At 39.5% G+C, this 22,730-nt stretch overlaps 1 protein-coding gene across 2 annotated transcripts; it reads right to left on the minus strand.

Moving 5' to 3' along the window:
- Positions 1 to 880: 880 nt before the first annotated feature.
- Positions 881 to 21,892, minus strand: sp1 (sp1 transcription factor). 2 transcript variants are annotated; one of them, XM_084100134.1, is made up of 7 exons: positions 21,792 to 21,892; positions 21,153 to 21,232; positions 16,355 to 16,399; positions 14,918 to 16,172; positions 11,312 to 11,453; positions 6,145 to 6,338; positions 881 to 2,486 (listed from the first exon to the last, which is right to left on the minus strand). In XM_084100134.1, exons 1-7 carry the CDS (start codon positions 21,841 to 21,843, stop codon positions 2,179 to 2,181), a joined length of 2,076 nt encoding a protein of 691 aa, XP_083956260.1. In that variant the 5' UTR covers positions 21,844 to 21,892; the 3' UTR covers positions 881 to 2,178. The 2 variants fall into 2 exon arrangements, with proteins under 2 accessions (XP_083956260.1, XP_083956261.1); XM_084100135.1 differs by lacking the exon at positions 16,355 to 16,399.
- Between the last annotated feature and the right edge of the window lie 838 nt (positions 21,893 to 22,730).

The raw sequence follows: 22,730 nt of genomic DNA on the forward strand, positions 1-22,730 counted from the left end.
CACCTTGTGGTCAGGAGAAATGAAAAATTTTGCTTATAACTCATGAACATTTTTGCCAAAAATCACAAAACTGGTCTCTTTAGATTCAGTGCAGCATGCAGAGTCAAACCGTATCCAATTTTCCCATATCGGCCACTGCTATATTTTACAAATGCATTGACATATCGTTACGAAACTCGTTAAGTATCATCGGCACCATGCCCTGAAGGTACCCACATTTTCAAGACTGATGCAAGTAGGTGCTGTTACAAGTAGTACCTTTCATTCTATTAGGTGGCAAATAAACAGATTTTTGCACAGAAGTACAGTTTAATTTGTCATAACTTTGGGGTAACAGATTACATTGGGGGTAACAGAGAGTAACAACTTAGATTAATAATGGGAATGCTGCTACTTTTTACCTGTAGTCTGAATCCATGATTTTGAACAATGTGAACATTAATGGTGAAATGTCACATTAAACGGTGTCAAAGTAGGGATTAGTAAGCAATAAGGTACTCGAGGCTAGAGATGTATTGTGAACAAGTGACTTATTCACTATTTAGCACTAGCCTTGAGTACCTTATTGCTTTTATAAAACGGTTACCAGACAATATGTATATTAAAGCCAAAAAAAATATGTATCAATGCAACTTTCATTAAGTAAAATCACTAAAAGCCTTCCTTCCGCTGGAAAAAATAGTCCCTGACAGTCAACTGCAACTTATTACACCATTAGATGGCGGCAAAGATCGTCTTTATCAGTGAGTCTCTCAGTAGCAAAGACTTTTTATATAGAAAGGACTGAAACTTGTTGTGAACACGGACAACTGACAAATGCTTTGACTAGCGCTGTGAGGCACGGGAAACCCCTTAACTGTTAAAAGGACAATATATCGCAGCCATTCAAATGGATTTTTTTATTATGCAAATAGGACTCACCTGAAGGAAAATGCTACATTTAAATGCAGGTAATAAACTCGCTCACTTGATCTCTCTCTCACACAATACAGTAAGCTTCAATGAACAACATCAATGTGAACAAACATAGGTTTACGTTGCTAAGAGTGGTTGCTAGGGGTGTTGTGTAGTGATACACAGAACCAGTGGGTGAAGCGGTTATAGCTGTGTTTTATCATGAATAAAACAGCTATGGACCAATCAGAATCAAGGACTGGAACCGTTTAATAAGCAAGCATAAAAAACTGCTAGGAGTCTTTCTGAAGTTCATCTTAATTTAATAATTATGAATGCTTAACACCAAAAGAGTAACATTCACCTGAGTTAACATGTAATGGAAAGTGAAGAGCTTTGGCTTGAACTCCAACTCATAAAAGAGCCCTCTCTTAATAAAGGGTTTAAGGCATTTGTATTTTAACTAGTTAACATTTTCCCTATAAACAAAGCATGACTGTTTAAGACCACAGTGACCAAGAAAACTGGGACAATTAGCATTAAGCAACTCAACTGCATGTATTTACTGTAACTTAAATGTGTTTTGTATATCAAGACAAAAGAACTAAAGCAATAAAAACAAAAACAAAAAAAAACGTTATGGAACACCTACATAATATAAAAATGCTGACATTTATGACTGCATAATTCATACATTCACGAAACAAAGGTAATTTCAGAATATGCAGTTTTCCATACTTAGAAAAAATATAACTTATGTACAAAAAGCATCAAATCTTTTTGTTTCATCTCATTTATGGTGATTAATACACGGAAGCATGATGGCTTGTAAGTAAGGTATTACAGATTAAAAACATGACTATGATATCACTTTCACACAGTTTGTTTTTTTAATCTTTCCGTTTGTGTTGTTGCGTCGTAACCCAATATATCCAGACATCAAGTGGACCACTGAGTGATGCTTACCGTGACGCACCACAATTTCAGTTCGGGGAATCGGTAAAAGAGGGGAAAAGAAAGAAAACTGAAAAAAACTTGGATTCAGAATATACATGGGAGGGATGCAAAAAAGGCTGAAGTCTCAAAGAGGACGAGGTAAACGAGCACCTTTAAGGCGCACTATCACACCTCTTTCAGTCCCCTGTGAAACCATTTGTCATGGCTGTCGCTCACCGGAGGCTCCGCGCCTGAACCGCCGTTTTGATGCCTACAAACTGCAGTGCATTCATTCTTCCCAGTCAGATCTCTCAAAATGCTCACTGCACTCTCGCCACCCAAAGTGCATTAATAGCCATTGCTATTCAGATTAATGGAGTGCAGATCTGTGACTTGCATGACGTTGATGCCACTGGGCTCTAACCGCGTGAACCCTTCAGATGACAGCGTGCCCATAGTAACTAGCGTCTGCTGGTCGGTGGTCATGTCGGCCGTGGCACAGGTGTCGGCCGAGCTCGCGGTCGTGACGGTGGTGTCAGCGGCGCTCACTGTGCCGGCGGATCCTTTCTTATTCATATGGGTCTTGATGTGCTTGGACAAGTGGTCGCTGCGCATGAACCGCTTGGGACACTCTGGGCACGAGAACTTCTTTTCACCTGTGAACAGACAAAGGGCAAGTTTAACCGTTTTGAATCAACTTGTTCATAATAAGAACCAGTGCAACGCCATGTTTTGTTTTGTGAAATAAAAGCATTAAAGGGGTCAGGAATATACAGTCAAACCAAAATCTATTCAGACACCTTCAACATTTCGCTATAGTTTAGAAAATGGTAATAAAATATGAGCAGAACTCAGAGTTATGAACTCAGTGGATATTTGACTGGTTTTGTCCGTCCTTCTGTTAGACTGTCTCACACATGAATTATGTTGAATATCTGTCAGCTGTTAAATTTAACTACACAATTAGATAATACCAGTTTAGCTCAACCAATCACCAAGCAATGCTTCATTGTGTTCAGTCTGTGGTGTAAAAAGCAATTAAATAAAAAACACTTCAGCAAAACATGATCAGCTCAAAGTGTCCGAATCATTTCTGGTCCCAAATGTTTATAAATTTTACTGGTAGTCACTGTATGAAGATATTTTGGGCATAATATGTCACAGTTAACTTTATTTTGCTAAGTTAGTATGTTTTACAAGCCACTAGTAAAACATATAAAAAAAATAATAAAAATTAACTGAATAATTTTTGGTTTGACTGTCTATATGCATTTATATTAGAGGTCATTTTGCTATAAAAAAAAATACTGTAAGTTTCAGAACTCAAAAGTTCCTTGATAGTATTTAAAATCATCTTTTATTGATACCAAGCTGCCAAACGACTCGTTATACACTTTTGGGTTTTTATTACCTGATGTCAGTTCACCTTTTAGTGCTTAATCCTGTTCTGTACACACAAAGTTCAGTCATTTACAGGAGTGACAACCGCACTCTACACCCGAATTAACTCCTGAACAACTCAGGTAGTGACAAACACATTTACAAAAATACCATTAGATGTCCACAGCTCTAAACTGAACAACTAGTTGTTAATGACGTATTTGTTAATGTGCATATCAGGGACTCGTCTCTGTTGTGTATGCGTGCGGTGTGGGAAAACCAGGAGGAAAGAGGTACAAGCCTCGGCTCGTTCATGTTGCTAGATCTTCCTAGAAAAAACAAGCTAACAAGCCCATAATAAACCAAGATAAATGCAAATGCTTTATATTGAAAACAAGACCAAAATATCACGATCCACACCTGCTTACTCAATTAACTGGATAAACTGGATCGCTTCATGAGCCAAGCTCAAACAATAAGCCGCAAAACACATTTAACAATTTTAAATAATGACAGAATTTTTTTGGGAGAACTAACCCTTTAAAGGTCCCGTATTATGCCCCTTTTCACAAGATGTAAAATAAGTCTCTGATGTCCCCAGAGTGTGTATGTGAAGTTTCAGCTCAAAATACCCAACAGATCATTTTTTACAGCATGTTTAAATTGTCATTTTTTGGGGCACAGAAAAACGCGCTGTTTTAGTGTGTGCCCTTTAAATGCAAATAAGCTGCTGCTGGACGACCCAGGGGGCGGAGCTTCATGAGCTCGCGCTCAGTCTCTCAGGACAATTTCATCTCACGAAATGATGATAATATCAGAAACTCTCAGTAACGGTGTTCATTTCGAGTCGGACAATAATGCCTACAGAGTCAGAGTGCTGTATAGAGATGAAACAGGTAGTTTAGTAGTTTAATTACGGTTATTATAACGTTTTTGTCATCTGCTTGTATGTATCCATTATTTATTAATAGCCTACAAGTCTGCTGTCTGAATGATGATCAAACATATACTGATGAGTTTAATAAAGTTTATTGTACATCACAGTCACACAAAAGATGAAGCGTCAGTTTTACTTCAGAAAATCACCGTAAGAGCTGAGTAAGTTATAAGAAGTGCGCAAGTACATAAACGAATTTCGGTAGAGTTGAGGGAGCATTCCTGTGGGCGGAGGTTAGTCAAAAAACGGTTCTAGTGACGTCATTAAAGAAGGAAGTAGAGGGATGTAGTCCAAACGGGCCGTTCGATGTAGGCGACTTCTGTTAAATAAAATATCTTGGCATTGAACTTTGAGCTTTATAATTTTACAGATATTATTTATGCTCTAACAGCAACATTACACACTAACTAAAGTTTGAAACATGAGATCACGAAGAACGGGACCTTTAAATTGTCATAATATTTCAAAGTATTACTGTTTTTACTGTATTTTTGAAGAAATGCAGCATAGGGGAGAAGAGACTTCTTTCAAAAACATAAAAACAATATTTTAAATATTCCAAAATGACTACATTTACAGCTATTCAGCATTTCCATGTTAAGAATGCACAGATCCAAAAATTATGACTTTTTTTTATTTTAACCTAATAAAGACTTTATAACTGACTGTTTATTTGAATACTCATCAAGATGGACATTGATAATATTGTGTGTATTTGACCGTTCAGGCAGCCGGGTTATCAAGAACACATATGCCTGTCAGACAGCGTGCAAGTACAGAAACGATGATTTTTTTAAATACTATTTTTAATATTAAGCACATCCCTTGTTTCTTTATTGCACTAATGCATAAAAATGTAGGTGTCCTGCAAGCTTCAAGGCTATATTTACATACAATAACAAAAAACACAGAGACGTTCGTCTGTTATAGGACAACTTAGTTTGAACAAAATTAATATTTGTGTAGTGTTCAATGTTGTTATCAATAGAGATACGCGGATGGGGTATTAGTTCATCCGCAACCGCATCACAAAACTCATCATTCCGCACCAACGTTTTTTTGACCAGATTTCCAAGCCGCACCCGCCCGCCATCCGCTGATTGTTTTGCTGTCTATGGACGATGCAGTGCTCTGCTGATGCGAGCCGCAAGAAAGCCCTTGTCTGTTCTAGAAAGGATGCAGCAAAGATATTTAATGCTAATGTATGAGGCATAGGCCTACGCTGAGTTTCATTCATTTACGATGAGATGCACTCTAGTTCAACTTCACAATGCAATGCAAGTGAACGCGGCACATCGGAGCCTCAATGTCACGGTTATTATATTGTCTCCTATATTGCTTTTTATTTATTAAATACATGCAATTGGTTGATGAAACATTTATTAAAATTAAGATGCAATTTGTACAAAACGAAATTCGCTTTAAAGAAAGGCTGCAAAACTTAATGAAGTGGTAAAAATCATATCTGACGATTTACAAAACAAAACTTCATTAAGTGGTAAAAACCATGTCTCCCGATTGCAAATGTTCATTGCTAACGTTTATTATTGCAAATGTTTTTCATTTGTTTAATAAATCTCATAATGATGGCACATTATTAAATTAGTATTTAAACATTCTCTATGATAAAAAATGTTTGTAAAAAATATTTTAATAACACGGTTTTGGCGGTTATAGAGTTCTAATGAAGGTGTTCAACTATAACCGTCGGTCTCACGGTTATATACTAACCGTCACACCCCTAATATTAACACAACAAAATATTCTAAGGGCTATGAAAGTTTTCGGAGATCAAAAAATACTGGCGGGCACTTTTTTAGTAAACGTTGGTGTGAAAGTTAATTGACACAATATATATTGTAGATCGATATATATTGTCATACTGTCCAGCCTTCCACGCTCAGTTAAACATTCAAAACTGGGCTTGAACCGAAACGCACAGCAAACTTTAAACTTGATGAGATCACACACCTGCTGTCAGGCTCATGTAAACTCACCTGTGTGTGTCCTCTTGTGTCTCTGCAGCTCATCAGAGCGTGTGAAGCGTTTCCCACAGAAGGACCAGGAACAAACGAAGGGTCTCTCTCCTGTGTGCCAGCGTAAGTGTGCCCGTAGATGAGATGTTTTCCCATAAACCTTGCCACAGCCAGGAATATGGCAGATGTGCTGTTTCTTCTTAGTGGGGTCATTGCTGCAACAAGAGAAGAAAAAAGGACACGTTTAGAAACTCAGCTGTAGTTTAAAGCTGCATTTAAAGCTATGGTCTACAATTTCAAAGATTGTTCATTATTAATAACCTCGTTTAGATGCTGGTTATGGTTCTACAGTACAATCCTAACAATATGAAGAGAAAAAAGAATGAAAAAAATCCATTCACTCTATTGGGTGTACAGCTGCAGAGAAGTTGACCAATGTAAGCTGTCCGGCTGGACAGCTTACATTGGTCAACTGCTCTCATCCAATCCCCCGCTCCACTTGAAACTCCACGTGGCGCTCACGTCTCCACCCCACCGCACCCCACCCCGCCCCCCTCCTGCGACATGAAATTTCGTGGGCAAGCAGCTGACACTCTATGGTAGCTAGCAAAGTAGCATCAGCTCAGCAGTGGAGATTTGGGACTGAAAACCGACGCTGACACGGCTGACTTTTTGTTGAGCAGGTAAGCATTTATTTATACTTTTATGGTGTGAGGTGTTACATAAATAGCTTTTTATCAGTCTGACAACATGCTCATGCTGCCGGTCGGCATTGGAATGTTAGCCGTTTAGCATCGCCTATCACGGGTCAAAGTAATTATATTTCTTGAAGTGCTTGAATATATTTCAGTAGGCCTAGCGGGTTTCTGTTCGAGCCGATCGGAATTTGAACAAGATGCGCTGTTTACTACCGGTGATCACAGCTTGACTGAGTGACGTTGTTCAGGTCGTTTCCCGGTGGGAGGGATCAGGTAGCACAGAGGGGAGGGGTGTGTGTGTGGAGGGGCGGGATGAGTTTTTTAAAACTTCCCAACCGTCTCAGGCTTTCTCGACCGATTTTCAACATCGTAGACTACAGCTTTAAGGGATAATGTACAGTCAGGTCATTTAGTGAAGTCTTGTTTATTTATATAGAGCTTTATTTGTCTAGTTACTGTTGCCTTTCTATCAGCTGAACCAGTCTGGCCATTTTCCTCTGACCTCTGGCATCAACAAGGTATTTTTACTCACTGGATTATTTTCTCTTTTTCAGACTATTCTCTGTAAACCCTAGAGATGGTTGTGCGTGAAAATCCCAGTAGATCAGCAGTTTCTGAAATACTCAGACCAGCCCGTCTGGCACCAACAACCCTGCGACGTTCAAAGTCTCTTAAATCATCTTTTTTCCCCAGTCTGACGCTCAGTTTGAAGTTCAGCAGATCATCTTGACCATGCCTGAGGCCTGTTTACACCTGGCCACTTCATGCGTTTTCTGTGACCGGATGGCTATCGGATCGTGAAAAGACCAGGTGTAAATGCCCTCCGAAACGCAATTAAACCTTCGCAGGGAGTTTGACTGACAGGCGATCTGACCAATCATAATCCGCTATCCACCCAATTCGCCATTTTTGAGGCGGAGGAGGACGAAAAGTGCCATCATTGCAGCCTCCGCATATGCTTCAGTTATTGTGTGCGAGAGAGATCTCAGGACTGGTGGGTACATTTTTTTTTTCTGGGTAAATTTTGCCTTTAATGAGAAGCAGGGGGTCCGAAATTTTAGGATGAGCAAGCCAACCTTTGATATGTTGTGTCAACGTGTGTCCACATTCCACTCCTATGACGACACAATGTTTCGGGAGGCCATTCCTTCCCTTTGCAGAGGCGAGTCGGGGTTTCTTTCATCATTAAACCGTGGAGACGTTGCCTAATGCCTCAGAAAATCCGATCCGTCTGTTCACATGACAGTCGCATTGGCACATGTCTGATTTATATCTGATTTATTTCCACATATGAATGAGGCCTGAAACCGATCTGGAAATATCCGGTTTTTTTCCTGTTTACACCGTCATAGAACACATCTGATCTGTGTCAAATATAGTGCTGGGCGGTGTACCGGTTCATACCGAATACCGGTGTTTATTTTTGTTATGATATGAATTTTTAAAATACCGCAATACCGGTGTATGTCGCTTTAATAACGATCGGAACGCGGCGCGGCACTGTTTGAGAGGGTCCTTTCACTGTTGCACTGTGGTGACACACGTGTTACTAAGGGGCTGTTTACACCTGGCCACTTCATGCGTTTTCTCAGATCGGATAGCTATCTGATTTATCAAAACGATTCCATTTACACCTGGTCACATAAATGTGTTTTTGCGAAACAGATTTAAAGCAACACTAAGTAACTTTTGCTCTCGGGCTCCCCCTACAGTTGGGAAACAGTATTGTCTTCTACTACTGTCGTAAAATCTGTCATGGTTACATGGTTAACACGTGCATTTGTTGACAAGCCGTTACCCAAACTCTGCAGAAGGAGTTCTCACGTCTTGGGCAGACAGCCTGCGTTGCGTGTGAAATGTCTTCAACCCAGGTACAGTGGCATATATTTCAGCATGTCATATGAATATAATTTCATGGGTTTTATTTTTTTCAAGCGCCAAAAGATCGCGTAGCTCACGTTTACAAGCCAGCGTCATTATAGTAGCCTATTGGCTACTGTTTTACAGAATTCTAATTCAATTCAATGTTTGTGTGGTAGGTAATAGCCATATATCGTCAACATTATAATATCAAGCTACCATAGATGAATCTGCAAAGTTGAAAAATCAATTTGCATTATAGCCTGAGGCAAGACACTTTCATCAGAAAAATAAATAAACAAACATGACTATCAGCCTGCAGTCATTAGGCTAGTTAGCCTACTTCTGACTTTTTTTTTTGTCCGTTGCTGCTTTGGCCATGGGGCTGTTTACACCTGGCCACTTCATGCGTTTTCTCAGATCGGATAGCTATCTGATATATCAAAACGATTCCATTTACACCTGGTCACATAAATGTGTTTTTGCGAAACGGATTTAAATCCGATCTTCAATTCCCGTGATATATATGCATGTTTATTGGAGTGCACGTCACTGAAAGCAACAGATACGAGCGGCATTTTATTGATCATCAGCTAAATTTTCAAAATCAGAGACCGCAATAAGACAGAGCAGCAACAGCCCTGGAAGATCATTTCATTTATTTACTTTTAATGATGATGATTGTGTGTTAAGCGTCTGCGACTTACTTTCACTTTGATTTGCGATAGTTTGCACGTTGGCTTGATGAATACATAACTTACTCAGCTGCTCATCTGCAGTGATTCCAGTAGCGTCGTCATATCTGGCTATCACATTACATATAGCCTATAACGCGTGTATTTATTTATTTTTTTAGCATTTTTGGGAGGAGTACAATTTACATATGTGGTTTCAACAACCAGATGCATTTTTACACTTGTCCAGTTTCATCTGGAATGCGTCTCAGACCTCCTCCTGAAGTGGTTTTGAGCGATCGGTTTCAAATCCGTCTTGAATGCGTTTCGGAGGACATTTACACCTGGTCTTTTCACGATCGGATAGCTATCCGAATTGAGAAAACGCATGAAGTGGCCAGGTGTAAACACCCCCAAAAACATACGCATGAAAGCCGGAAAAACAAACGCTGGTTGGCCTCTCGCGTCCAAATTTGACGAAGTGGTGGGGGAAGTGACGTATGCCGTAAAGCAGTCGAATTTTGTAGTTCTTTTTGTGCTCGGGTAACTACCCGAACCCCGAAGTTACATAGTGCCAGTAAAAGCGATACAGACCCCGTCAGGCTATGGCAGACGTGTCATTCAACCTATTTTAAGTCCATGTATCATCACAAGGGTTTTGGAAATATATTATGAAGGTCGAAAAGTTACATAGTGTTGCTTTAAATCCGATCTTCAATTCCCGCGCTATATATGCAGATTTAATGGAGTGCACGTCACCGAAAGCAACAGATATGAGCTGCATTTTATTGATCATCAGCTAAAATTTCAAAATCAAAGACTGCAATAAGAGAGCGGCAACAGCCCTGGTAAGATCATTTCATTTCTTTACTTTTAATGATGATGATTGTGTGTTAAGCGTCTCACTTTCACTTTTCTTTTGATTGGCGATAGTTTGCACGTTGGCTTAATGAATATATGCTCATTATGATGCGTGTTCCAGTACCGTCGTCATAACTGGCTATAACATTACATATAACCTATAACACGCTTTCACACGTTTATTTTTTTAGCATTTTTGGGAGGAGTACAATTTACATATGTGGTTTCAACAACCAGATGCATTTACACTTTTCCAGTTTCGTCTTTAATGCGTCTCAGTCCTCCTCCTGAAGCGGTTTGAGCGATCGGATTCAAATCCGTCTGGAATGCGTTTCGGAGGGCATTTACACCTGGTCTTTTCACGATCGGATAGCTATCCGGTCACAGAAAACGCATGAAGTGGCCAGGTGTAAACAGCCCCTAAGCGTGACTTTGAAGATGGCTAGGTTAAACTATAATTGATAGCTGTCAAATTCAGTGTTTCCAATACATTGGTTCACAATATCAACACAGCCTTTTGGAAAATCTGTTTGTGGTTGGCATTGACATCGTTGAATAAACATGAGCACTGCACGTTTCAAAATCAAAAGGCGGCGTGGGTGTTTTTATATGAATGTATCTGAAGTGAACTGACGGTCTTTAGAAAAGCTTCTTTGTTATTACGATTGAATCTTTCTTTATCTTTCCTGATAAAGCAGCGTTTATGAGCGTTGCTGCTTTGTGTACAGCCGTTACCTGGGAAACCGCTATTTCTGCCGCTCCTAAAGCGCCTCTTACACCCAGTCATGCTTAGGGAAAAAAAACGTCTTAAACCGTGAAACCGGTGTAATTTAGAAAAATACCGTGATGTGGATTTTTGGTCATACCGCCCAGCACTAGTCACATATGAGCAAAAAATCGGAATTGGGTCACATTTCACTTGTCATGTTACCACAAACAATGATAAAAGTGAGGAGTTAAGAGTCTGACATTGCTGTGTGCGTGTGTGGTATTTTTTGTTTGTATTTCTTGGGTAAGTTGTGTCAAAAGGGAGGCCCACTGTCTTAGACTTTGAAAACCCCTGTTATAAAAGTATTGTGTTAGCTTGAGTCGTACCGTCCCTCTCCGTCTTTGCAGTACGGGCAGGTGCAGGCTTCCCTGCGTGTGCGTCTGCTGGTGGTGGTCGGGCTGCTCTCCACATTCTCATCCATCACACTGTTGTCCTCCAGACCGTCTCCACCCGCAGCACTCACTTCACCTGCGGAACAAACGCTACACATCACACCTCTACACGTCAAACACACATTCAAATACAGCAACGACACGCCAGGAAAATTACAGACAATTAACAAGACAAACGTAAGGGAACGGCTGCTGACAGTGAACAAACATTTGCTGGAACGTTGGTGCTGCAACTAGTAGTAAAGAGCAGATCGGTTCACGAGCCGCTTGACCTGGCACTACAGCGACCCGTCACGCCACACTCGCACCAAAACCACATTTATTGTTTAAATTTTATAATAAAGAGAATTTGAAAGCTCAGACTTTGTTTCATACCACAAATAATAATTGGGGAACTGTTCCCGCAAGAATACAGGACAGACTAAAAAATTGATTTTGGGATTTTAGACTCGATATAGGTTTATCAAAATGAAGATAAATTAAGTGCAAAGAGGTGTAGTTTGTTATAACTAGGGATCAGAGGTCACGTTAACCGGAAATTTTTAGCAGTGACAGAAATATCTGAAACCCGCCCGTCATTTTGATATTGTACACGTGATCTGATTGTAACTTACAACTGTAATTCTCACCCCGTCCACTTGGTGGTGAGCGCACTTTTGCTGTCAAGTTAGTGGTCAACGAATGGCTTTTCTGAGTTACATGACATTGTTGACACGCTATTTATTGACGTCTTTCTGCGGCTGAAACACTGATTGAGCGATTACACGAGAGACATGATACTGATTTCGGTAAGTTCATCTTCAGCGTATTTTCTGATGTTCATTCATGTTTTTTTGTTCTGTAACGTAGTAAAGAGGAAAGGATACTCGCGTTCTGCTTCACTTGAACTGAAGCGCTAAAGTGATCTCTCGCGCCATATTACCGCCAAAACGCTATATATAGTTTGAATTTTGTGATAAAATTGACAGAATTTGAAAGCTGAGACTTTGTTTCATACCAAAAGTAACAAAAAAATGATTGCAATTATTGGACAAACATTCATAATGGAACCTGAAAAGTGACCCCCAGTCTCTGTTCAACTTTAATAATCTTAATAAATAAATAAATGCATAATATTACCCTATTGTCCTGTAAGTTCCGAGAATAAAAATGAAAATGTGAACAAAAACAGAGGCTATTAAATGGAAATTAAAATGAGGGGTAATAATAGATTACGTCAAAATGACGGACAATGCGGACGTCTAGCACGACCTCTGCTAGGGATGCACCCCTAAATGAAAGTTCTGGGTCGAAACCGAAAATTCTGGATGCACTCGGCTGAAAACCGAAAGCACATTTTAAAAATTATTTATTTATTATTTTAAATGAGCATTTTTATAATTGTATATTAGACTTTTTAATGAAATTCAATCATTTTAATGATACTGAGCCAATAAAATAACCACACTTTTATCGAAAGTAACACACTAAAATTGAACAGAAAATATGTAAATTTTAAATATCAATATATTATTCTTTATTCAGATCTATGCAATAGAATCAGATTTAACAGATTTATTTTTTGACAAATTATCCAAAACATAATAGTCCTACAAAACAATTATCATCAAAGCGTGAGCAGAGCTAGAGGCTAGCGTCATTATACCAGCGTTTTACAAGCACGGCTATTAGGGGTGTAACGATATTCAAACCGAACCGAAAAACCGCGATACACCACCCGCGATACGTATCGCGATACTCTCATGGCGTACCGAGGACGCCCCGCCCCCTGCTGTCCCGCCCCCTGCTGCCCCGGCTCAATGGACCTCATGTCTTATGTGTACACAACGAACACAGTGTTATAGCCTAACCACCATTAACACCCTATAATAGCAAGCTCCGTATTTTGTTACTTTCGATAATAGGCAAGGTGTAATCTTTCAAATTCTGTCTATTTGATCACGAAATTCAAACAATAAATGCCGTTTTGGCGCTCTTTGATGTGGCGTGACAGATCACTGTACTAGCTCCTCATTTAAAGCGGCAGCGCGGAGCGCGAGTAAACGCGATTCTCTTCCTCAGAATGGACACCTGAAGGTATGTTAAAAGATACAGTATACTAACTGAAAGGCATCATAACTTGTGTAATCAATCGATCAGTGTTTCAGCAGCGGAAAGACGCCAATAAAACATCTTAGTTTGTCACATAGCCTTATATTTACCTCAGGCAAGTCATTCAGTGCCCACAGCTTGTTGGTTCCTAAATGAACTCTTGCACTAAATAAATGCACTGTATTAGCCTATATAATATATTTTACTTAACATGTTAATGATTGATAACTTGATTATTTAATGTAGCCTATGTTTTAAATATCTTTCATGAAAATGACAGCAACTGTGTAAATATTTATATTTCAATAACAAGTTAGAGCAGAAAACATAAGTTAATGAGAAAACTGCCTTATGTGTAGTTTACATGTTTTCATACAATGTGTTGAGTGTTGATTATTATATCTTAAAATAAATAGTATCTGAAATAAGGCTAAAAGTCTAGGCTCCGTTGTTAACCTTTAAGATTATAGTAATGAGTTACAAAAAGTTTAATTGTAATTTAATTAATTTAAAGACAAAGACAGAATTTGTTCATTAAACCACTGTAAAAAAAAAGAAGCAGCAATTTTAGCTTTCTAAACCCCCCACCCTACTGAACCGAACCGAACCGAACCGAGATGTCAAAACCGTGGGGCGTACCGAACCGTCAGTTTTGTGTATCGTTACACCCCTAACGGCTATACACACCATGTGACAGCACAGTAGAGCTATTGCAAACAGAAACGTGTCTACTAATACATAGGAATTCAATGCTGGCACGTTATTTGAGCCGGCTTTGCTTTCCCGATGAGCATGAGCGGTACATGAGTGGAGCGTTCCTGTATCCTAAAATTAGAACAGCACAAATGTTCATAAGAATTAGGGCTGCACGATTAATCGCAATTTAACATGAATCATCGCGCTTAAACCGATTTGGTTTATTGTGATTATGAAATTGCAAAGGCTGTGATTATTTTGTATGCTCAGCTTGTCAGTGACGTACGGCTCTGTAAACGCTGCTCCATCTGAAACCACTGCGAGTTTGAGTCGCTTATAACGTGCATTTGAAAAAGCAACATGCATCAAACATCTTTCTAAACACAAGAAGCATTTATGAGCCTCTAGTCCAACAAAAGACAACATTTAATAAATCAATCAAAGCATTTGGCGTGTGTGTGTGACGCCCTCTGGTGTTCAGATGATTTGGCGTGTGTGAGACGCCCTCTGGTGTTCAGATGATTTGGCGTGTGTGTGAGACACCTTCTGGTGTTCAGATGATTTGGCGTGTGTGTGTGTGAGTGTGAGACACCCTCTGGCGTTCAGGAGGAGCAGCATTTACGACCGATCAGCTGTACTTCACTGACAAGCTGCACATAAAATAAATCGCAGCCTTTGCCAAATCGCGTGCGGTTTCATTGCGATTAATCATGCAGCCCTAAAAAGAATAGAATAAAAGCAAAGCAGACTAACCTGTTGTATTGGAGATGGTGATGGGAACCCCCTGCAGCTGATGCATCAGTCCTGCGCTGCCAAGCGTGTTCAAGTTGATGGTCTGAAGGCCAGAGAGCTGCATGGTTCCTGGTGTCCCCGCCTGAGCCAGTGTGATCTGGGCGTTAGCGGGGCTCTGCAGCTGTAGGGTCTGCCAGCTGACCTGGCCATTCGGACCCACGGTACGGATCAGGATGGGGCTTCCGTTCGCGATGGTCTGGATCTGAACATTTTGCACTCCATCCTGAGACAAAGTCTGTGTTGCGAACATCTGACCTCCGGCCGAGACCGAGCCGGGCTGAATGGTCTGCAGGACCTGCTGTGGCTGAATGAGAATCTGTGCTTGACACTGTTTCTGCCCGTCTCGATTATCAGACGCGACGGACATGTTCTGGAAGGGCTTTCCCGTGTCTCCTTTGCTACTCTGGGTTAGTGTTACAATGCCTGATGTGGCCGTTCGCGTGCTGGTAGAAGTAGTGCAATACTCCACTGGAGTTGTAGACGACGTGCACTGGAGAAGCTGTTGAGATGTTCCTAAATTTCCTCCAGCGTTCGGATCACTTCCGGGTCCGACGGGCGTACCAGAGCTAACTGGGAGAAGAGTGATGTTAGCATTCAGAGGAACAGGCATGTTGGTGAGGAACTGCGTCTGACTGGGAAGCACAGTGCCACCCAGACTGATGTTCTGCAGAGGTATTGCTTGCTGGAAAAGGCCTGGGACGGTTAAGATGTTTCCAGCACCAGTACCTCGGTTAGCGGGGGCAGCGATGAGCTGCTGGTTTCCATTAGGCGAGGACACGAGCTGAAACTGCCCAGATGCTGTGTTTGACGCATCCTGAGCCGTCTGAGCAAACTGGAGCTGCTGTCCATCTACAGTCTGAAACTGTGGGATCACCTGATACTGGATATTTGGCATCACACCAGAGAGGGCAGTGAGCACCTGTTGACTTTGTAGGTTTTGTGAGGACGCCATCACATACTGGGGTTGCAGCACAGCTCCAGTCTGTCTGCTTTTGTCCTCCGAGGGAGAGGTTGCGCTAGTGGAGCTGGTGGCAGCCTGAGAGCTTGTGGGTATGATGTGCCAGCCGTTGGAGGCATGTGACAGATGAGGGTGCTGGAGCTCGATCTGTGTGTCCTGTGCCTGGCTTTGCCGTGTCTGTTGTTCCACAGTGTCGTTTTCATCAATCCGACTGCAGGTGGCTGCTAACAGCGCTAAAGGTGAAGGCTGCTGCGAGTCCTGGGGAGGTAAACGTGCTTTTGAGCCATTTAGGAGATCATTGTTATTGCACGTTTAAAAAAATAAAATAAAAATTAAAGTCACCTAGTTCAGTTTATTTATACATTTACAATACATTTATCAAATCAAGCATTTTTCTTTTAATGACAGAACTTCAATAATTACAAATAAAATGTTGTAACCATGTATGTAGAGCTGGGCGGTATGAAGGTATATATCATTTGCATCTATAATTTTTGACAAAGAGAAACAAAAAGCAAAAAAACAAGTGTTAAGGTTGTAAGTTCAGAGGTAGAATGTTCTGCACACACATTAAGTCTTCTGAAAACATGTTATTGTTGTTTCTTTTACTTGTAAATGTAAAAGAATCGTTATTATCATGACATTCAAACAAGAAGAATTCAAGGTAAAATTGAGGTCCAACAAAGAATATTTAAATACATGTTTTTGTAAAACTTGTTTGCATGAAGTCAGAATCCACTCAAAACGCTGGAGTTTCCCTTACCCCTTTTAGAGAAGGGCGTGTTAGAACTAAACTGATGGTTTGCTCAAGGCTGTTGATCTGCTGAATTTCAAACAATTATATAACTTCTTGTTTTCCTGTATTCTGCTTCAGTTTAGTCTAGTTGTTAAAATCTTGTTCATGTCACACGTAAAGTTGTCCGTGTCTCAAGCTCATACTGGAGTCCCTAATCATGCAGATTTTGACGACTTGCTCTCAGTAGTACTGTACAGTAAGAAAGACATTTCCCATACCCCGGAAATGTACATTTCTTAGAATTAATAAACAATTAACACTGAGGGCCCTATTTTAACGATCTGAAACGCAAGTATCAAGTGCAAAACGCAAGTAACTTTGTGGGCGGATCTCGGGCGCTGTTGCTATTATACCGGCGGGATAAATGACTCTTGAGCCCGACGCAAATCTAAAATGTGTTGGTCTGAAGTCGCTTCATTACTCATGGGTGTGGTTTGGGCGTAACGTGAAATAAACCAATCAGAGCGTCATCTCACATTCCCTTTAAGAGCGGGCGTGCTTGTTCCATGGCGGATTGCTGTTATAACGGCGGATTTGCCAGGAGCGGTTCACAGCCGAGGAGACCGACTTCTCGTCAGGGCCGTAAAACACAGAGAAGTGACATTGGGGATGGAGAAACACACCCAAATTAGCTTCGCTTAAACAGGTGTATAATAATTTGGGTAAATGTGTCAGCTAGATTTATGCCTATTTTTCACATCTTCATGGACACAACGATTTCCCTCGTGTGTTAATATTTTTCCTTGTAATAATGTATGATTTGCAAAAATGAGAACTGCTGCATCTGTGTAGATGAGAGAATCAAAGTGTGTGTGCGTTGTGCACACGCTACATTATAGCATCTGAATAACGCACCACTGACTTTAGACTAGGTTTCTCCTGGTCTGTGGCGGAATTGTTTTCTGAAACTGCAAAATAGCACCAGGGAACGTTTGCGCCGGAACACGCCTCATCTTTTCGCTGAACCGCCCCCGGGAGCGCAAGTTCATTCCCTAATTTAATGACGTGTGTCTGTGGAGGGAAAAGTCCGCTGTGTGTCGGGTGCAAAATAGGAATGATACATGCGTCGGTGTACAAAGTCAATTGCGCTGGGTGCAAGATAGGGCCCTGAGTGTTCACGTGACAAACAGGTTAATTTATTGTAATATTAATTTACAACATTAAGTTTATTCTATTAACTGATACAAATATTCATAATCAATGATAACAAGATATGATTGATTATTTTTATTTCTTTAGAGCTAATTTGCTACACAAATACAACAAACAATATAGTTACTTTTTTTTACCATGGTAGTGAGGTGCCATGGATGGTTTTAACTGTGGTTATCATGATCCAAATTCTATGGAAGACCAATGGTTAATTTTAATCCTAACTCAAACAGTCAGAATATTTATATTTTACCCTATAAAAATGAGGTTGATACAATTTTTACAGATGTTACCGATTTTAATACAGAACAAATTTAATTCTGCATCCCAACTCAAGCTACTGCTACACTGAAAAAAAAAAAGATTTGTTGAATTTAATAAAAAATTTTATGGTAAGTGGTTGCACACAATTGATTTTAGCTACATTTAAACAAATGCATTAAGTTTAATCAATTTTAAATGTAGCTAAAATTGTGTGCAACCACTTACCATAAATTTATTTATTAAATTCAACCAATCATTTTTTTCAGTGTACCGTCACTCAGCACAAGCTACTATCAAATGTGCATTTCTAAGAAACAAAACATGTTTGTCATGTTTGGCAAGTGTTGTCATGCTCTGATCAAGAATAGTCTGATGATAGATATAAAACCACAATTAACTGCCTGGTTTACATTCACTCTGCCTTTTTAAACTTGTAAGAAATATAGATTTAACATTTATTGTGATAATTATCAATCTCGACTGATATGAAAATTGATGGTGATCTTTTTTTGCCCATATCACCCAGCCCTATTCAGACTAACTCCTTGCTTAGCAACACTGTCTTCAAGCTGTTGCTCTGCCATGACAGTTGTTGACCTGAAAGAGAAAACTGACCATTAAAAGACGACAAATCCCTCCACATAGCACTGCGCATCAACTCTGGGAACTTGCACTGCATGAATTACGGTGCGACGCATTTTTAAAGTGCAACGCCGCACAAAATCGAGCTCTGGTAAGTAGCTGGAAACATCTGCATTCACATGCTTTCATAAATTGTGTGTGAGTGTAACTGATGACTGCGCTTCTCAAAAGCATCGTAAGCCCAGATCATAGAACCACTGGGTCTCTAAGGCTAAATTCACACTGCGAGCTTTAGTGCTCAATTCTGATTTATTGCTCAGATTTTTTTTTTTTATGTATATCTGTTCACATTGTAGTTTTACAGTTTTTTTACAATCACTTTGTTACTATTTTCAGAACCTTGATGTCATTTTTCACAACTCTAGACACAAAACTCACAACCAATGATCAAAATGCACATTTTTCAAAACTCTAACCCTTTTCTCAATTGCTTGGATACAATACACATAAAACTTAGATCATTTGTTCATTCAACAAAAATCACCTGTTCAATATGACACAACTTAACATCAAAGTACTACTATTTCAAAAGGCAATTCACACATTACAGTTCAAATGAGTGTCTATTCATTTCCTTACAATGATCTAACTATCAATTGAAACAACTGCTCAAAATGATAAGTAACTGTTGCATTAGGCTACTTTTAATGCATAGTTGTATGGAAACAGACAAACAATCTTCCATGTTTACTGTAAATCATGAAAGTTTCAAGATAACGAGATTCATTGTCACCAATTAGCGTGGAGCATGAACCAATTAGACTACAATATCCATGGATGTGGCCTAATATTTTATCATAATGCTTCATCAGACACTGTGTCTATGGTCCCAAATACTGTACCACCTTTTCAGACTATTTACAGTATTGACAGTATAGATAATCACTCCTGTTTTGTTTCTTACAGTACAAGCAAGCAAGTTGAGGAACACTGCATTTGATGTTTTACAGTACTGTCTTTTCTTTTCTATTTCATAGCTAATTATTTTTGCTTTGATTCAAATAAACCTATGTTGTGATTGTACTGTAGTGTTTTGCATCAATATATTACAAACTTTGTTCAAAGATTCCACTGTGTCTGTAGTATTCTCTCTACTACTGCAGTACATTTACAGAGATGTATTTACTGTACATGTAGTACCATAATGAAACCTGTATCACCTATTTTGTTCTACAATATTTAATGATTGTACGAACAATGACACAGTGAAACTATCGGTTGCTTGTGTGTGGGTGATCTATAGTTATGTTTCAATGGTATTTCAATTTGTATTTCAATGGTTCAATTTGTTTTTTGAACCAATGATTGTGTAACTGCAAGATTTCTTTAAAGATGTGAATGCACAATGCAGTGTTTTGAACATTAGACAGCCTGTGTTACAAGTGATAACCGTTTTGAGTTTTGTGTCTAGAGTTTTAAAAAAATGACATCAAGGTTCTGAAAATAGTAGCAAAGTGATTGTAAAAAACTGTAAATGTGGCCAATATCAGATTCCAGTGCAAACAGATCATGGCCCTGAACAATAAAAACAATAAAAAGTCATACAGAAGAAAACACGGAGGACATTGTGATTACGCGTTTATTTATAGTGTGATCTGCGCCAGCGAATTTATGCGCAGGCAATATAAAAAACAAAAAGACGAGGATGCGAAAAAAGAGAGCAGAGTTTTTAAACATTTATGATACGAGCCCTCATGTTTGGCTTGTACATATAGAGCTGTCACTGTAATACTAATGAGCTCTGACACATCACTGTCCTTTCACAACGGTCTTGATAACGTCAGGTATGTAAAATCTTTGAAGTGACTCCCATGAGAACAGGATTTTGATAATTGAGTGACGTAAAATTCGCATGAATTGCAACATGTCTGTTCAGACTGAGGTGGCATTGGAAATCAGACCAACATATGGACATATGCACAAACCAGAACTGAAAAGATCAGATTCCATGTGGTTTGTGCTGTTCACAAGGTCAGGAGAGACACAGATCTGAGTCACACGTGAGCACAAAAAATCGGATTGTGTCACATTTGCCTGCCGTCTGAAAGATCAACTTGGCTCACAATGCTTTTGAGAAACACAGCCCTGATCTCACCTCCAATCACAGAGCAGACGCATTGCTTTTGTTTTACTTTCAATGACAGTTTTAAAAGTAGATTCTCCTTCCTGATCCACCCATTTCCCTCCCACAATCCACCGTGAACCTTCACAGCAGGAAGTGGCAGATATTCATTACTTCACAATCAGACCTGCCTACATTTACAAACTCACAACTGCATAATATAGAGGACAGACACAGTTATTACAAGCGAGCAAACACAGCTAACTCCAAAGTGAACAGTTATAATGCTGTGAAACACACGAGAGCAAACTTGAGCACTTACTTGAGGCGTGCTGGAGTTTCTCTTCTGAATGAAGCTCGTGTCGTTCTCCACCAGCGCGGCCATTTGATTCTGCTGTTGATCTGACACACAGTCAACATAAACAAACTCAGTGCAAACTCATCAAAGCTGCATGTGTCTTTATCGAGTGTGTTCACGGATCATCCGAGGACTTAGCCGAAGAGTCCTGACACGCGTCCAGAGGCCATATTCCTTTACTAAAACAACTTTAATACTCATTCGCCAAACCGTCATCATAATCGCTGACGTACATTCGCTAGCTTTCGTGATCTTATAAGCGTTGTTTATCATCGCTCGTGTTATATAACTCAATGTAGGTCGCTGTAATGATCAACTCAACTTCCAAACTTAGCAAACAAGCTGAAGATTACGGTCACTCACTCTAGAAAAAAACTAAAATCAACCAAATTCACGACGAACTCATTCAGATGGCTCGTATTAGCTATTACGAGGTGACCGTTGCTGTTTACGATCACTTGCGAACAACATGATTTAGTGTTTTGGGCGAATCGATGTCAGTGTTTGACAACATACATATCGCATTAAAATCCATCAAGTACAGTTGTCCTTCATGATGATTAAAGCTGATGAACACACTCAGATAGTATAAAATGAACTCACCGCTCATAATGTGTGAAGGCGCGAGTTTTTCACGCTTCTTTAAGTCTGTCATGAACTCTCAAACAACTCAACCAAACTTGATGAACAGAAAGGACTGAGTCAGTCAAAGCGGCGGGGGCGATGGACCAATCAAGAAACGATTCGATTTCTCTCGGCCAATAGGATTCTTTGCTTTAACCGTTGTCGTTTTGACGTTTAGAGATACTTTCTTATCATCTCGCTTCTGTGCAAGTATGTATGAGACAGTTCTATGAGCTACCACAAAACAATTACAACAGAGCTATAGCGGATAGCAAAGAGTAGCCCAGGCAGGCTTAAAACAAATATAAGATACCGTATTCATAAATTATTAAGGGGAGAAGGTAAAAAATAAATTAACTAATAATAACAACAACAATCAACAGTATCAAATAACAAAAAGATAAATATAAAAAAATAATGATAATTACAACAATGGTAATAAAATAATCATAACAAAAATAATTACAATAAGTAAAAAAACATTATAAAGATAATACAGATACTTATGTAGGCTTTGTTTTTCTTTCTTTTTTGTCATCTAGTAATACTTTCTCAATTTCAGACATGCCATCATCATCATCAGTATATATGGAATATTATTTTTTGCCAGTAAAATCACTGGACTGAAAATATCTTTGTCTATGTGTGTCAAGTGTTGTTATCTGGGCATTGCATCCAGCAGATATAGATCCCATTACAGTACCTAACAGCATACAAGAATTTGGTCATGATCTAATAGATTTGAACTAGGACCTCATTATCTGCAGTCAAACACTCTACCACTGAGGTATACTCCTATAGCCTACCTACAATGACTGTTCAATACCTCTTAAACCTTTTTTTGTGAAAAATATAATAAAATTAACTCCCTTGTTTCCTTAACTAAAGCTGGGTGCACAATGTGCGATTCATAATAGT

Source organism: Abramis brama (genome assembly GCF_963993115.1).
Source record: "Abramis brama genome assembly, chromosome: 23".
Lineage (NCBI taxonomy): Eukaryota > Metazoa > Chordata > Actinopteri > Cypriniformes > Leuciscidae > Abramis > Abramis brama.

What these genes read in the sequence shown, in the direction of transcription:
- sp1 (XM_084100134.1), bottom strand. Translation starts at nt 21,843, where the DNA reads ATGACAGACTTAAAGAAGCGTGAAAAACTCGCGCCTTCACACATTATG. An exon ending in CGCCCAGCTCTACATACATG is followed by an intron (nt 16,173 to 16,354) that starts GTTACAACATTT and finishes TTACCTCCCCAG; the next exon opens with GACTCGCAGCAGCCTTCACC. An exon ending in TGCAAAGACGGAGAGGGACG is followed by an intron (nt 6,339 to 11,311) that starts GTACGACTCAAG and finishes CTCTTGTTGCAG; the next exon opens with CAATGACCCCACTAAGAAGA.